We start from the raw sequence: 16,646 nt of genomic DNA on the forward strand, positions 1-16,646 counted from the left end.
TTTCGATGATTCTCAAGATCACCTTTACCAATCAAGACTTAAAAAAAAATAAGTAAAAGACAAATCTCCGACTATGTAAACCCAAGGATTTGTAAAAGGTTTCTATGTTAGGATTTCTCCCAGGTGGAGGAACGACAAGCAGGAAGGGAGGGCGACTGGAGTTGTTGCCTCATCTAAGGGGTCTCAGGGGAGAGAAGGGAGGTGGGAGTATTTCCCTTCTCTCCCTTTCCATCTTGGAGGCAGAGATGAGAGTGGCGGCGGGGGTGGTACTGTCCGAGCCCCAGGCGGCAGGTAGGAAGAAACCTAGCGAGTGAGCCAGGCAGGTTGGAGACCTTTCTGCTAGGGTACTCTACCGGCAAAGGCCAGGCGAGCGCGGGTCCGCCGCGATCCCAGGGTGCATCGCGCCCCGCCCCCTCCCCTTTCCGCGTCCCGCCTCCCCTCGGCCCTGGCCCCCTCCCTGCCGGCTCCGGGAGGCGGGGACGCGGCGTCGGCGTCGGCGGCTTCTCCTGTCTAGTCTTTCTCACTCACTGGGGAGCCCGGCAGTCGCGGCACCTTCGGAGGCAGAGCCGTGGAGCCGCAAGCCCGTTGGGCAGCCAGTGGGAAGTCGGACAGACTAAGGGCAGAGCCGACAGACGGACGGATAGCAGAGCAGCCAGACGGCTGGAGTCGCCTCAAGTTCCGCCATGAGCTGGGGCACGGAGCTGTGGGTGAGTCCGATAGAGGGGCTCCCCGCGCGGACGCCACAGCGCGCGAGGGGCGCGGGCTGGTCAGGCGCAGCTGACCGTCGGCGGCCAGAGCTCTTCGGGCTTTCCTGCCCCAGGCGCTAGCGGATGGCGGGGGTCCCTCTCCTTTGTGTGCAGATCCCTGTTCCTCTCCGCCAGGGTTGAGGGGCTGCTGGTCTGCGCTCCCGCTTCTGCCGCCGCGGCGGAGCTGAAGGCAGCGCCTTGGACGGCTGAGGGAGCGGCCCGCGGACTCCCGCGTCCGCCGCCATCCTCACCCTTTCCCTGTCTCTCCTCCGCCTTCACTTTCCGACGCCTGGCTCTTTGCCGGGCTGCGCTCTTCTCTCTTTGTATCTCCTAGCCCGGAGGCGGGGGAGGGGGCCCATTGTCCCAAAGGGGCGCTGTTCTCTGACGGGGAGGGGGCCCGCTGCGGCCCCCAGCCAGGGCAAGGGTCCCCGGGGCGAGGGCGTCGCCGGGCCGGGACTGTGCGGGGAGCCTGGAGGCGCCGCCCACCGCCCTCGCCCCAGGTAGGGGGAGCCTGGCGGCTTTGTTCCGAGCCCGGCCTCCGGCCAGCCAGGCCCAGCCCACACGCCCATTTCCCTCTCCCAGGCTGTGTGCCCGGGACCCGCGCGTAGCTTCGGGGACTTGGGCTGGGCCATCCCCGGCTGCTACCTTGGGTTGGGAGGGTGGCTTTTGGATCTGAATTAAATTGATGGGTCGATGGGGAAGCCAATTTTGCCTAAAGGAGCGTAGGGCTTCCCGATTGCTTTACTTCCCTTTCCGCTGTTCTTTATTCTCACTCGTTCTCCCCCTTTTCTTTCTTTCCTCCTTGTCTTTCTTGGGCGCTAAAGGCTGCAGACAATGCCCAATGACTGACCAAGGTGCGGGTGGGCTGTAATCGGAGAATTCGCTCGCGACGTAGCTTCGGAAGGGTGGAGGTGTGGAGGGCAGTGATTTCTCAGGTGCAGCCGAGAGACCTGGGGCGTGGGGGCGCTGTCCTGAGAGCTGCCTGGCTTCAAGCCACTCCCCTTTTTATCCCACCTGTGCACATTTTTCGTGCCTTTTGTTAACGAGGATCTCGTGAAACCACTGCAGAGGGGCGGGAAGAACTTTTTTGTCTTTAAAGGAGCAGTTTGGCTGGGAATGAAGGTAGATCGGTTAATTGAAAGGCAAAATACTTTCTTAGGTTATTTTTCACAGACTGGGAATCTTAGAACTGAAAGAGACTTTAGAGTTCATCTAGTTGGAACACTTAGCCCAGGAATCTCCTGCTACATTCAGGACAAGTGTTTGCCCAAATCTGTAAACACGCCGCCCAAAAGAAAATATCTCAGACGTTCATTTCTTAGATAGCATTGACTGTTCTAGCATTAGGAAGGATTATGTAGTAAATGAATTATGTAAAATTTAACCTTTCACGTTAGTTAGATTCTCAGGCGTTATTGGCCTTTTCCCTTTGATTTTGTACATTTTATAATTGACTGTAGTGCATTATCAATTAAAGTAGATGGGTATAGTTTTATTTATATTTATAATTAGAAAATATTTTTATTTTTACGTAAATAATCCACGTTTCAGAGGAAACCAAAATGTACACAGACTTTTTTTAAAGTATACACTGGAAGAGTAGAGTAATAGTATTTAGATTTAACTCTTAGATTTAAAAAAGCACTTTATCATACTGTAGAAAAAGTTTTAAGGAGAAACCAAATATTTTAGTCAAGATTAAAATGCGATTAAAAATTTTTTTATTTGTAATTTAAGAATATAATGCATTCAAAAGTGATTAGCAATCTCCCACTATCTCCTGTATTTTGATTATTTATTTTCAGTTTTTGAATAGTTTCTCAGTTTGGAAAGGTTAACTGTAGAAGAGATGGGAATTTCTGTTCTAACTATAAAAATTATTTTGTATCCTTTTGGAAATTATGAAAAAAATTTTAAATTAAGTTTTCTCTTAAAATTTAATGCACTGTGTGTTAAACTTTTTAGTGGTTTTAGGATTTGAGGGAAACCTTTATAAGAAACCAAATGATATAGAATGAACTAGTATCATCTGGATGCTTAAACTCTAGATAAAGTAGAAGTTGGTGTAGAGGTCTATTGTTAGAACCCAGAAGAGACCTTAGAAAAATTTGACTGGACTTCCTGTTTTTACTGTTCTGTTTTGAATAAGGATATTGTGCTTCCAGTGGACTGTAACAAACACCTATACTGTGCTCTTGTCATTGAGGAATTTGAGATTGGGGAAATTCTCTTGAAATTCTGAATTTAGAAACCAGTTCTATTATTTCATGTTTAAGATTACATTACTATCCCAAAGGTTTAATTATTGGGAGCATGTTGTTACCAAAAAATGATGAATGCAGTTATGCACTCAAACTTAAGTTTTTTTCTTCTATTCATTATAGTTTCATTGCTATTTTAATGCTTAAGTCTTATGTTAAATTTGAGGATAAAATAATAGAGAACCATTTTAACACTGACTCTGGGGGACAACTAAAAATGATAGGCTAAGTGGGTTACGTCAGACTTTGTTGTTTGGTTGTGAGGGGATATGAATTAACTGGTAATAGATTTGAGCTGTGCTTCAAGGGATTCCACGTGTTCCAAATGAGCATTTTTTTTTTTTTTAAACGTTTATTTATATTTGGGACAGAGAGAGACAGAGCATGAACGGGGGAGGGGCAGAGAGAGAGGGAGACACAGAATCGGAAACGGGCTCCAGGCTCCGAGCCATCAGCCCAGAGCCTGACGCGGGGCTCGAACCCACAGACCGCGAGATCGTGACCTGGCTGAAGTCGGACGCTTAACCGACCGCGCCACCCAGGCGCCCCCCAAATGAGCATTTTAAGTAAGCATTGAATTTATACTAGAGGCTTAGTTTTGGGTTCTCTGTTCTTGGTTATATGAAGCAAAGAGATGACAGTATCTTCATTTCTTCAGGGTGCAACATAATTATAGCATCTTTTTTTTTAAATTTTTTTTTCCAACGTTTTTATTTATTTTTGGGACAGAGAGAGACAGAGTATGAACGGGGGAGGGGCAGAGAGAGAGGGAAACACAGAATCGGAAACAGGCTCCAGGCTCTGAGCCATCAGCCCAGAGCCTGATGCGGGGCTCGAACTCCTGGACCGCGAGATCGTGACCTGGCTGAAGTCGGACGCTTAACCGACTGCGCCACCCAGGCGCCCCTAAGATAGCATCTTTTTAAAAAAAATTTTAATTTCAATGAGCTGGAGAGAGCGTGAGTGGGGGAGAAGGGCAGAGGGAGGGAGGGGAGAGAGAGGAGAGGAGGGGAGGGGAGGAGAAATGAAAGGAGAGGAGAGGAGAATGAAAGGAGGAGAATGAATCCCAAGTAGGCTCCACGCTCAGTGCAGAGCCAGACATGGGGCTTGATCCCACGACCCTGGGAACATGACCTGAGCTGAAATCAAGAGTCAGACACTCAACCAATTTAGCCACCCAGGTGGCCCAGTTATAAGATGGCATCTTAAGTGTTGTTTATTGTGTTGATTTTCTTATTATCACAGGAAGAATGGTTGGATCAAGAAGAATCCAAGTATGAATTCGTGACTTCACAAAGCACAGATTTTGTAATTATTAGCCCTTTTTAAAACTGAGAAAATTAGAGATTGGACAAGTCCTGTGTTTAGTCGGTACATTTTATTTATTAGGAGATACTCTTGTTTTTTTGAGGAGCAAATTTCAACAAAAAAATCTGTGTATGGATTGTGAGTGTGTGCCTTAGTTTCTTTGGTCTGTGTGATTTTTGGCCCTTAGCTTTAAGAGTGTATAATTAAAAAAAATTTTTTTAACGTTTATTTTTGACAGAGAGAGACAGCGCATGAGTGGGGGAGGGGCAGAGAGAGAGGGGGACACAAGATCTGAAGCAGGCTTCAGGCTCTGAGCTGTCAGCACAGAGCCCGACGAGGGGATGGTACTCACCAGCTGTGAGATCGTGACCTGAGCCACAGTCAGACACCCAACCAACTGAGCCACCCAGGCACCCCAAGAGTGTATAATTTAAAAAACATTGTTATTTTCATTAAATTATTAGCTAAGTGCTTTTGACAAAGCTCATGCTCTTTTCGGAAGAAATTGAAAAATTTGGGTTGGATGATAGATTCAGTGGATAACTCCCAATCTTAACCCTTAATGCTTCTTTATCTTTGTCCACATAGCATTTCTATTTTAATACCTGCACTGCAAGTGTACTAGACTTTGAGTCCTGGAGTATAGAACTGGATTAATCTTTCTTTGTTTTCACTGACCGAAACAATGCCTATAGGCGATCATGCATGTTTTGCCTCATTGAATTAATAGTCTGTTATGCAGAGTATTGATTACTGATTAAAAAGTGCATCCTGGAGGAAGTCTTTATGGTTCTGAAGGCCTTGGTAGGTGATGATGGTTTAAATGGTCTAGGTAATAGTTTAAGAATGTCTAAACAAATTGAATCCAAAATTAGGAAGTTAAGTTTTAGTGTTTGGGTAAAAAACTTTTATATTGGGGAAAAACTGACCTAAAGGTATTTCTTCTGACTTTACCTGACTCATAGGTTTGTGATGTGACTGTAAAAATAGCTGATGAAATCTTAGGCCACAGTAATGGGTTTGTCTAGGACAAAGCAGTTTGGTCCCACTGTAGTCTATAATGTTTAGAATGTATTTGTAATATTGAAGATTACTTCACATTTTTTAGAAAATCGGTGCACCAGTGTAGAGGAGATTGACAAAGAAAACAATTTATTAAAATAAATTTTTTTTTACATTTATTTATTTATTTTTGAGAGACCGAGTAAGACAGAGTGTGAGTGGAGGAGGGGCAGAGAGAGAAGGAGACACAGAATCTGAAGTAGGCTCCAGGCTCTGAGTGAGCGTTCAGCTTCAGCACAGAGCCGGATGTGGGGCCTGTACCCATGAACTGTGAGATCATGACCTGAGCTGAAGTCAGACACTCAGCCAACTGAGCCACCCAGGCGCCCTCAAAGAAAACAATTTATTAATTAATTAATGTGAATGGTGTTGCTTTTTTTAAAGACCATGAAATTACTGTAGGAATTTAGTTTAAAAAAAAGTTATTGAGTGTCTATTATAGGGAAGCACTGTGAATGGTGAAATTTAGAAAGGTTTATAACATTGGCCCTGCTGTGAGGAAACTTAGAGCCATTTTTGAGGTGATACTCTTTCCTAACTCAAACACTCCTCTATGTTGGTATCACTGTCCAGAATGTCTTCTGTTGATCAGTTCCTCTTAAACCTCCTTTTCTCCAGAGTACACATTCTGGATAATCTCTTTCTTATGGATTACTACTTATGTTATACTTATTTCTTGTACATTCAAACCTTTGGGAAAATAGTCATGGTATAAATATTTAATTTTTTTTTTTTTTTTTTTTTTTAAAGAGAGCACGATTGAGAAACAGGCAGAGGGAGAGAGGAGAGAGAATCCAAGTAGGCTCCACCCTTAGTGCAGAGTCCAGTGCAGGGCTTGATCCCATAACCCTTGGGTCATGACCTAAGCTGAAATCAAGAGGGATGCTTAACCAACTGAGCTACCCAGGCACCCATAAATATTATTACATTGTATTCCCTCTTGTTGGTAGAATTTGTTGTGTTCACCATTGTCTTACAACTGTTTTTCTTAGTTAAGGAGGCTGAGAGTCAATCAAGTCACCTATTTATGCCACCATTCTGTCCTAATAAGGTGGAAGCTGGAGAACTGCCTCTAACCAATCTCTCTCCTCTGCATTTGCTACTTAAATCACTCAGTTCCGCTCCCCTTCCCTGCCTTTATTCTGGAACACTCACTGTCTTTCTCCTTCCCCCAATCTATAAATGTGGGTTTGGCTGAACCCTTAAAAACCTATTTTACCTACTTTTTCCTATGTATTGGCTCCTGTTTGCAGGCAGAAAATAGGACAAGAGAATAGTAATGAATGGTTTATAATTAGGGCACCTACAAGTGCTATTTTATTTATTAGTCTTCAGTCTTTAAACATTTTTAGCTCAATAGCAAAACAGAAAAATACTGTTTTGGGGAACATAGTCATACCTGCACTGTATTAAAAACTAGTGGGAAAAGATTATATACTAAGTTTTGTTTCATAGGAAGCAAAAACTGTTCCATGTATTAGTTTAGGCTATGTATATCAGACATACCAAAAAAGATTCGGCATGGGGTTTGGAATAAGGAAGGTTTTGCATATGGAGATTCCTGAGAAGTTCCTAGAGGGCAGAGATCATTGCCTAATCATTGTCTGATTCATTGCTCTGTTCTCCCCTATTATCAGCACACTGCCTGGCATAGAGCCTGACACTACTAGGATCTTTAGTAAATGTTTGCTGGATTGACCTGAATGTAATGGTTAGGTTTGGCTTGAATTTGAATTCTAGGATGCCTGGAAGTAGTGATGCAGGGTAGATTGGGACCAGGCTGAGAGGTAGGTGTGTCTAAATGCTGGATTCAAATTCATGGAGTGAGTGAGAAAGAAGTTATTTATTAGCATTAATAACTCAACCTTTAGACTATTTAAAAATCCACAGAAGGAAGTTTTAGTTTGTGTTAGTAGAAGGGATTATTTCTTCCTTCCGAAGCCTTTGGTGGCAGGAGGAGGAATCCCTCTGGGTTTTAGAAGATGAAAGTTTATTGATTTTATCACCTCTTCAAGAATATTTGAAGGGTGTTCTTTTAACAATGTGTTATTGGTTCTGATATCAGTTATATTTTTAAAATATATGTTGTTTCTGTATTTTGTTTACACTGTTTTTCCATTACCCTAGATATATGAATTAATATTTTTACTTCTATATCAGTTTTGTTCCAGTGCTTTCTCTGAGGTTGAGTTTTGATCATCCTCCCAGTGTGCTTGATTTATGCACTAAGTTTCTTAAATATCAAACATATTTTAGAATATTTTGAGATACCACCTTTAATTGATGGTAAATGATGCCTTAAAATTGCAAATTGTGTTTAAAAATAATCTTTTGATATAGTTAATTCTAATATTGTCACCTGCGCTTTTCAGCATTTTCCTTTTTTCCTATATTAAGTTGTATTCTGTGATTACTTTTACAGGGTTTTCATTCACTACTTCCTTAAAACCACCTCTTTTCAAAGCGTAGATAGATGCTGTAAGGTGTTGTAAGATGCTCTCTGACTGCTTTTTGTAATGTGGGATTCAGCATTTAGAATTTGTACAGAGCCCAAGAGAAACAAATTTAGAATAAGAATAAAAGTTTTTGTAAAATGTCGCTATTGAATCCAAATTATTTATTAATATTTGGGACTTAGGAACAATTTTTCCTTAAGTTCTTGATAGAGGACTAATCCTCAGGCTTTCACAATATCTCATGAAATAAGTGAAATATTAGTATTATATATTTGTCATGATTAGAAGAAATATAAATGTTTAGTCAGATTTTCCAGTCATACCATTTTTTTGTTGTTTCTAGAGTGAGAGTCATCTCTTTTGTTCCTGCTGTATCCCTGCTGTATACCTATTTTGTAGAAAAAGAATAGGCATAAAATAGGCACGGAACTATTTGTTGAACAAGGAAATCAATGAATTGCTGTAATTCTGTTATCAGCTAATGTGTTGAATACTAAGGTATTTTGGCTTTTTTCCCCAGCATGTATATTTCTTTTTTTTTTTTTTTTAATTTTTTTTTCAACGTTTATTTATTTTTGGGACAGAGAGAAACAGAGCATGAACGGGGGAGGGGCAGAGAGAGAGGGAGACATAGAATCGGAAACAGGCTCCAGGCTCCGAGCCATCAGCCCAGAACCTGACGCGGGGCTCGAACTCCCGGACCGCGAGATCGTGACCTGGCTGAAGTCGGACGCTTAACCGACTGCGCCACCCAGGCGCCCCTCCCCAGCATGTATATTTCTTATATCATTTAACTTTAGCGATCCTTTGTTGGTTTTTTAAGTAGGCTGCACATCGTGAGGCTTGAACTCAATGATCTTGCGTCAGTGCTGTACCAACTGAGCTATCCAGGCACCCTCTTAGGGATCCTTTTTATAATCTTGAAATATATTTAATTGTGCCTTTCATATGAAATTTTTCTTTTAGGCCTGGAGTTCTCATTTCCTTGATTGTTTGAGTACAGATGACTATTTTCTTATAAGTTTATTTATTTAGAGAGAGAGAGAGAGAGTACATGTGAGCAGGAAGAGGGGTGGAGAGAGAGAATCCCAAGCTGGGGATTCTGACAGCGTAAGCCCAATGCATGGCTTGATCTTAGGAACTGTGAGATCATGATCTGAGCCAAAATCAAGGGTCGGATGCTTACCCAACCCACTGAGCCACTCAGGCACCCCCAAATGATTATTTTTGTGGTATATTTTATGATCCTTTGGATTTTAGAAATGACAACAGTGAACATTCTCTTCGGTGGTCATGTAAGAATAATGTAAATGTAAATTTTCTGAAACTTAATGAATTGGGAAAGCATAAAAGATTACTTTTTAGTGAGTAAAAATGCTAAGTTGATTCTGAGAGATTTTTGACATATTAGTGGTGTTTAGTTGAGATTCTTTTTCCATCGCAAATTATAAAAATCAAAATTATTGAAATAGCTATGGTAAGTAAATAGCTTTTGAATAAACATAACTTTTTTTAAAACTTTTTGGTTTATTTTATTTTATGTTATTTTATATTAGAGAGAGCGTGAGCAGGGCAGGGGCAGAGAGACGGAGACAGAATCTGAAGCAGGCTCCAGGCTCTGAGCTGCCAGCACAGAGCCTGACACAGGAGTTGAACTCAGAAGCAATGAGATCATGACCTAAGCCGAAGTTGGATGCTTAACCGGTTAGACTGAGCCACCCAGGTGCCCTGACACAAACTTTAACTTTTGAATCAATCTTCTAGACTTAGACCATGAACTAAATGAACATCTTTTACTGTTTGCCAAGGCAGAATATAATTAACATTTGTTAACTTCTTGAATCTGCAAATGCCCTTATTTCACCTTCATTTTTTAAAGTTTTATTAAGATACAGCATTTAGCCATTAAAGTGTACAAATATTATGTGTTGAACATTAAGATTAAAAGAAAAATGAACATACTCCTGTAATTCTCACTAAGATCAAGATAGAGAAGTTTCCTTCATGCTGTTCCCAGTAAATATCCATCCCAAAGTAACCACAATTCTGACTTGTATTGCCATTGATTACTTTTGTAGATTTTTTAAAACTTCACATGAATAATATATACTCTTTTTTTGTCTGACTTCTTTCATTTAACATGTTGTATGTGAGAATCATTCTTTTATGGTTAGTTTGTGGTATTCCATGTTATGTATAGGGTTTGTATTTTCTTCTATATGCCTGGAGTCACTCCTAGTCTGAGACCACCTTAAACCAATTCAGAGCTTGAAATTCCCTTGTGTAGGTGTCAGATTTTGATTTCTGTCCCCACATTTTGTGCTATGTTATCAAAACAAAGATCCTGATTTTTAGGATTAACAAACATCCTCAGGGTAAAAGTAGCTTATATGCTTTTATTTTTCCTTTTTAGTTTGAATTTTTCACTTGTGACTGTAGTTCCTTGTTATCTTGGCTTGTCTTTGATGCTTTATATTTTTGAAATATATTTTATCCATATTTTAAAGTTTTTATCCAGTGGAATAGTGAAAGTTGATCTGAAAAACCTAGTCTGCTACTACTAGAAACTGAAAGTTGTTACAATGAGTTTTTAATTTTTAAAAGGTGTTTATGTATTTATTTTGAGAGAGAGAGAGAGGGAGATAGATGGGGGAGAGGGGGGACAGAGAGAGAGGGAGGGAGATAATCCAAAGCAGCCTCCGTGTCATCAGCACAGAACCTGATCTCATGATTGTGAGAATAACCTGACTTGAAATCAAGAGTTGGATGCTTAACTGACTGAACCACCCAGATGCCCCAGAATTTTTAATTATTTTGCTATTGTATTTTTAATTTCCAAGAGCTGTTTTCTTCCTTCCTCCCTCCCTTCCTTCCAGCATGAGCAGGGGAGGGGCAGAGAGGGGGAGAGAGAGTATCCCAAGCAGGCTCACTCAGCGGAGCTTGAACTCACCAACTGTGAAATCATGACCTGAGCTGTAATCAAGAGTTGGATGCTTAACCAACTGAGCCACCCAGGCACCTTTGTTTGTTTTCTGAATATACTTTCTTCATAGCATCCTCTACTTAGGTTTTGGATTAATATCTTCTGTTAATTCTTTTTGTATACCAAAAATAGGTTTTTTTTGTTTGTTTTATTGTGTTTAGTTTTCTTATCTTGCATAATGTTTGTAGCCTCCAAGTTGCTTTTTTTCTCCGTTTTTGCTAGTTTTCATTCCTGTTTTTTATGTTCAAGACTTTCCTTAAATATTTTGTGATCCCAGGATCCTGGCAAGATGTCTGTCAATATTAGGGCATACTGAGCTGTGATATACCCTACCTGTAAGGTTAGGGTTTAGGCTGTTTAAAGTTTTTGATCCCTGTAAGTGATTTTTGCTTAATAGTTCCCCCTAGGATTGTTCAGAGCTTCTGCCTCCTTTCCAATCCTATTGTGAAAGCTCAGGAGGTATACTGTAAGTCTTTCTTTTGAAGTCACAGTTATCATTGTTGCTTATGGTGCTGGGTGCTGCAACTTGATTTTTTTTTTTTTTTAAACAAGTGCTGAAATAAATATTTGTCTTGTGTAAGAAGATATTTGGAGATAGGCAATTGCTGGCATGGGTTCATGAACTCAGCACTTTCAGGATCAGCATTTGTGGAAATGCTTTGGACTTTCTCTCAGAGTTGCAAGTTGTACCCCCAGCTATCAGACCTGTATGTAAGTCCAAAAAAAAAAAAAAAGGAAAGTAAGAGAAAGAGGAACAACATCAGATAAATCTGCCTCTTTTTCAGGAAGGCAAAAGCTTTCCCAGAGTTTCTACAACAAACTTCCCCTTAGGTTTCACTGTTCAAAGCTGGACAAATTGCCACCTGAACAAAATTAGGGTTCTATTAGAAAGGAAGAAGGGGAGTAGTTTTAAGGTACCCCAAAATACAGAATTTATGGTGTCTGTCTCGAAGGAACTAATGATCACTTTGTAGAAGCAAAACACATGTGTGTATAAATATGTATTTATGGATATTTGAATAATAGCAAAGGGGCTAAGAAAAGGTAGTGATATTAGTGATGAAGCAGATACATATTTTTTAAAGTTTATTTGTTTTGAAAGAGAGTGTGTGAGCAAGGGAAGGGCAGAGAGAGAGAACCCCAAGCAGCAGAGCCCAACATGGGGCTTGATCTCATGAACTATGAGATCATGACCTGAGCCGAAATCAAGAGTGGGATGCTTAACCAACTGAGCCACCCAGGCGCCCCAAAGCAGATATTTTAGAGTTAAGGTCTTTAGGAGTCCAGCATGGCCCACCATAATTTTAAGAGGCTTGGTGATGAGGGGCTTATGTGTCTTACCTGGGGTTCGTGGGCTGCCTTTTACTTGCTATACTATGCCGTGATGACATCACCTGCCAGAATAGATGGGTGTTTTGCATAAATGGTTAGAATTGATGGTGAGGGCTTGTTGAAGTTGACCTAACCTCAGACTGAGTGAAGGCACTGCAGGGACTGAAGAAAGGGTACTGAAATAGAAGTCCAGAAGTTTTTTTTGTGAGGAGAAAGTTTTCGTGGATGTTGGAAACAATAAAAATCTCCTTTAATGGCGCAGGTCTCTTAGTCACCTAGATATACTACCAGGCTATAAAATCGACTCCAGGAAGTAAGAGGCCATCAGCCTAGAGTTGCTGGCAGGTTTTTTTTTCCTTTCTTTAAATTGATACATTAGTATGGTACATTTGTTAAAATTAACCAGAATTGATACATTATTGTTAACTAAAATCCATAGTTGATTCAGATTTCCTTAGTTTTTACCTAATGTCTTCTGTCCACATTACACTTAGTTGTCATGTCTCTTTAGGCACTTTTTTTTTTTTTTTTTGGTAAGTGCTTATTTTAGAGTGGGGGGCAGGGGCAGAGAGAAAGGGGGGACAGAGGATCCAAAGTGGACTCTGCGCTGACAGCAGCGTGCTTGGTGCAGGGCTCGAAATCATGAACTGTGAGATCATGAACTGAGCCAAAGTGAGATGCTCAACCGACTGAATTACCCGGGCGCCCCTCTCTTTACACACTTCTTATCTGCCATTTTTTCAGACTTTCCTTGTTTTTGATGATCTTGTGAATTTAGAGGAGTATTAAGTATATTGTAGGATGCCCCTCTATTGGAATTTGTTTGATTAAAAAAATTTTTTTTTTAAATGTTTTATTTATTTTTGAGAGAGAGAAAAACAGTGTGTGCAAGTGGGGGAGGGGCAGGGAGCGAGGGAGACAAAGAATCCAAAGCAGGCTCCAGGCTCTGAGCTGTCAGCACAGAGCCCAACGCTGGGCTGGAACTCATGAACCGTGAGATCATGACCTGAGTCAAAGTTGGATGCTTGACTGACTGAGCTACTAAGACATCCCTGATATTTTTATTGTGATCAGACTGAGGTTGTGGGTTTTGGGAAGGATGAGCATGTGCCATTTTCATCACATCATTTCAGAGGTACAGATTATCAGGATTTATTGTTGGTACTCATTTTGGTCACTTGGCTGAAGTAGTGTTTATCGGATTTCTCCACTGTAAAGTTATTTTTTCTTCTGTTTCCATACTGTATTCTATGGAAGGAAGTCACTATATGCATCCTACACTTAAAAGGGAAAGGAGTTATGCTCCCTTTTTTTAGGGTTGGAGTATCTACATAATTTATTTGGAATTATTCTGCACAGGAAATTTATCTCTTCTCCCTTATTTGTTTATATTAGTAAGGATATAATCCAATACTACTTCATTTATTTTGTTGCTCAGATTGTTCCAGCTTTGGCCGTTGAGAACACTTTTAGTTGGCTGCTGTGCCCCTGTACATATCTCCATTAGTAAGGATTTTTTTTAAAAGAACTTGTTTACTTCCTTGTACTATAAGATGGTACAGGCTCATCTTGCCTGTTTTCTGTCCCAGTCCTAGAATCAGCCATTTCCCCAAACAGCTCTGGTTCCTTTCATTGGAGAATGGGGTTAGAGACCAAGATATAGGTGCTAGATGTGCTTACTACTGCAGTTTTATTCTTTCAGTTTCTCTCAGCTGATAAAACAGATGTATGTGTATATACTAAGCTGTGTACATGCACTGTATCTATAAATATTTCTATATGTAACCACCTGTATCTATATTAAATATTTAATGTCTTCAACTCGAATCCATTTGCACATTATCCTTCTAGCCTCTTCTTGCTTACCTGTAAATTCCTATCTGGGACAAGTCCCTTTGGCTGCTGTTCCTTTTCAGTATGTATGTAGTGTAGCAATATCAGAGTTATTAATCTGTAGCCCTCTGGGGAACAACTTTATCAGCTAGAGTAGAGTTCTTACGTGCAGTTCCTTTTCCCTCTAGTTCTACAGACTCTTGCATTTTCCAAGTTAGGTCAGCACCATTTATTCCCCCATCCCCTTCAGTGAGCTTGTTTCATACATTTAACTACAGTTAGATTTTCTCTTTTTTTCTTTTTTTTTTTTTACAGTTAGGTTTTTTTTATCTCAGTCTGTATTCTTTCTTGGGATCCTTTGATTTTCTTCATGATTTTTAAAAAAAATTGTATAGACTAAGGATTGTTCTTGTGCTGTAGAGTTCTACAGGTTTTGACAAGTGTGTAGTGTTATATATCCACCATTCCAAGATCATAAAGAATAGTTTCACTTCTTAAAAATCCCCTGTGGCCTATCTCACACCCATTGGGATAGCTGCTATCAAAACAACAGAAAAAAACAAGTGTTGGTGAGGATGTGAAGAAATTAGAACCCTGTGTGCTGTTGGTGGGAATGTAAAATAGTGCAGCTACTATGAAAACCAGTATGGTGGTTCCAAAAACTTAATCATGGAATTACCATATAATCCTGCAATTCCATTTCTGGGTATTTACCAAAAGAATTGAAAGCAGGTTTTGTTTTGTTTTCCTTTTTTAAAGTAAGCTCTACATCCAAAGTGGGGCTTGAACTCACAACCCTGAGATCACAAGTCACATGCTTTATTGACTGAGCCAGCCAGGTGGTCTGAAAGCAGGGTCTTGAGAGAGATATATGTCTATGTTGATAGCATTATTCACAGTAGCTGAAGGATAGAAGCAATTTAGGTATTGATCAACAGATAAATGGATAAGCAAAATGGTATGTGGATACAGTGGAATGTTATTAAGCCTTAAAGAAGAAGGAAATTCTCATCTACGCTACAAAAATGGATGAACCATGAGGACATTATATTAAATGAACTAAGCCACAAAAGAACAAATACTGTGTAATTGCAGTGCATGAGGTACCTAGAATAGCCATAGAGACAGAACATGGAATGATTGCTCAGGGCAGAGGGGAGGAGGGAATGAATAGTTATTGTTTAATGGGTGTAGTTTTAGTTTAGAAGATGAGAAGGGTTCTGGTAGATGGTGGTTGTGGTTGTACAACAATATGAATGGAATTAAAAACACTGAATTGTACACTTAAAAATGATTAAGATGGTAAATACTGTCTTATGTATATTTTTACTCCCCTCCACCAAAAAAAAAAAAAACAAAAAAAAAACAGAAAACAACAAACCCCTGTGCTCTGTTGATCTTCCCCTGTCCAACTACTGATTTTTTTTACAGATTTTTTTTTTCTTTTTAAATAGCAGTTTTAGATTCACAGCCAAATTGAGCACAAGGTAGAGATTTCCTGTATGTCTCCTGCCCCCAGGTATGCGTAGTGACCTTATTAGCATCTTCACCAGAGTGGCAAATTTGCTACAGTTGATGGACCCACACTGACAGATCATTATTACCCAAATTCATAGTTTACATTAGAGATCACTCTTGACACTGTACATTCTATGGATTTAGGCAAATGTATAATGACACAGCCACCCTTCAAATATACAGAGTAGTTTCACTGTCCAAAAAATCCTTTGTGCTCCAGTTATTCATCTTTTCCTCTTTTCTAACCCTTGACTACTGATTTTTCTTCTGACTTTTCATTACCCTTAAAGGAAAGCCAGTACCCATTAGAAGTAACTATTTCTCTCTCTCACCCAAACTTAGCTTTAGGAAACCACTAATCTTGCTTTTTCTAAGCATTTGCTTGTTGGACATTTCACATAGATGGGACCCTACAATATGTGGTGATATGTAACTGGAACTTACTTTTTTTTTTTTGTAATAGTATTTATTTATTTTTTTTCAACGTTTATTTATTTTTGGGACAGAGAGAGACAGAGCATGAACGGGGAGGGGCAGAGAGAGAGGGGGACACAGAATCGGAAACAGGCTCCAGGCTCTGAGCCATCAGCCCAGAGCCTGACACGGGGCTCGAACTCCCGGACTGCGAGATCGTGACCTGGCTGAAGTCGGACGCTTAACCGACTGCGCCACCCAGGCGCCCCATATTTATTTATTTTTAAGGTTTGTTTATTTATTTTGAGAGAGAGAGAGAGAGAGAGAGAGCGTGAGCACAAGCAGGGAATGGGCAGAGAGGGAGGGAAGGAGAATCCCAAGTAGGCTCTGCACTGTCAGATCATGACCTGAGCAGAAATCCAGAATTGGACACTTAACCGACTAAGCTACGCAGGCACCCCTGTAACTGGAACTTTTCAATAAACATAATGTTTCCAAGACTTATCTGTGTTACAGCATATATCAGTAAAATTCACTTTTTTCATTACTAAATAACATTCCCCTGTATGCATATACTACATGTTATTAACCTATTCATCAGTTTATGGACATTTGGGTTGTTTCTGCTTTTGGCTATTGTGAATAATGCTGCAATGAACATCTGTGGATAACTGTGTGGATGTATGTTTTTATTTCTCTTCGGCATATACTTAGTGGAATTGCTGGGTCATGT

General features: G+C 40.5%; 1 protein-coding gene across 4 annotated transcripts in view; it reads left to right on the forward strand.

Annotated features, from left to right (window-relative positions):
- Nucleotides 1-441: 441 nt before the first annotated feature.
- Nucleotides 442-16,646, forward strand: part of FNBP1L (formin binding protein 1 like) — a 124,219-nt gene continuing 108,014 nt past the window's right edge. For 2 of the 4 annotated variants that reach the window (XM_023258914.2, XM_006934916.5), the window contains exon 1: nucleotides 446-707. Coding sequence is in view for 3 of the 4 variants with exons in the window: in XM_006934916.5 (XP_006934978.1) it covers nucleotides 684-707 (24 nt within the window). In the remaining variant the exon portion in view is untranslated. Of the gene's footprint in view, nucleotides 708-16,646 lie in introns of all 4 variants that reach the window. The other 2 variants (XM_023258915.2, XM_023258912.2) reach the window with 2 other exon arrangements.

The sequence above is a fragment of the Felis catus genome, chromosome C1 (genome assembly GCF_018350175.1).
Source record: "Felis catus isolate Fca126 chromosome C1, F.catus_Fca126_mat1.0, whole genome shotgun sequence".
Taxonomy (NCBI): domain Eukaryota; kingdom Metazoa; phylum Chordata; class Mammalia; order Carnivora; family Felidae; genus Felis; species Felis catus.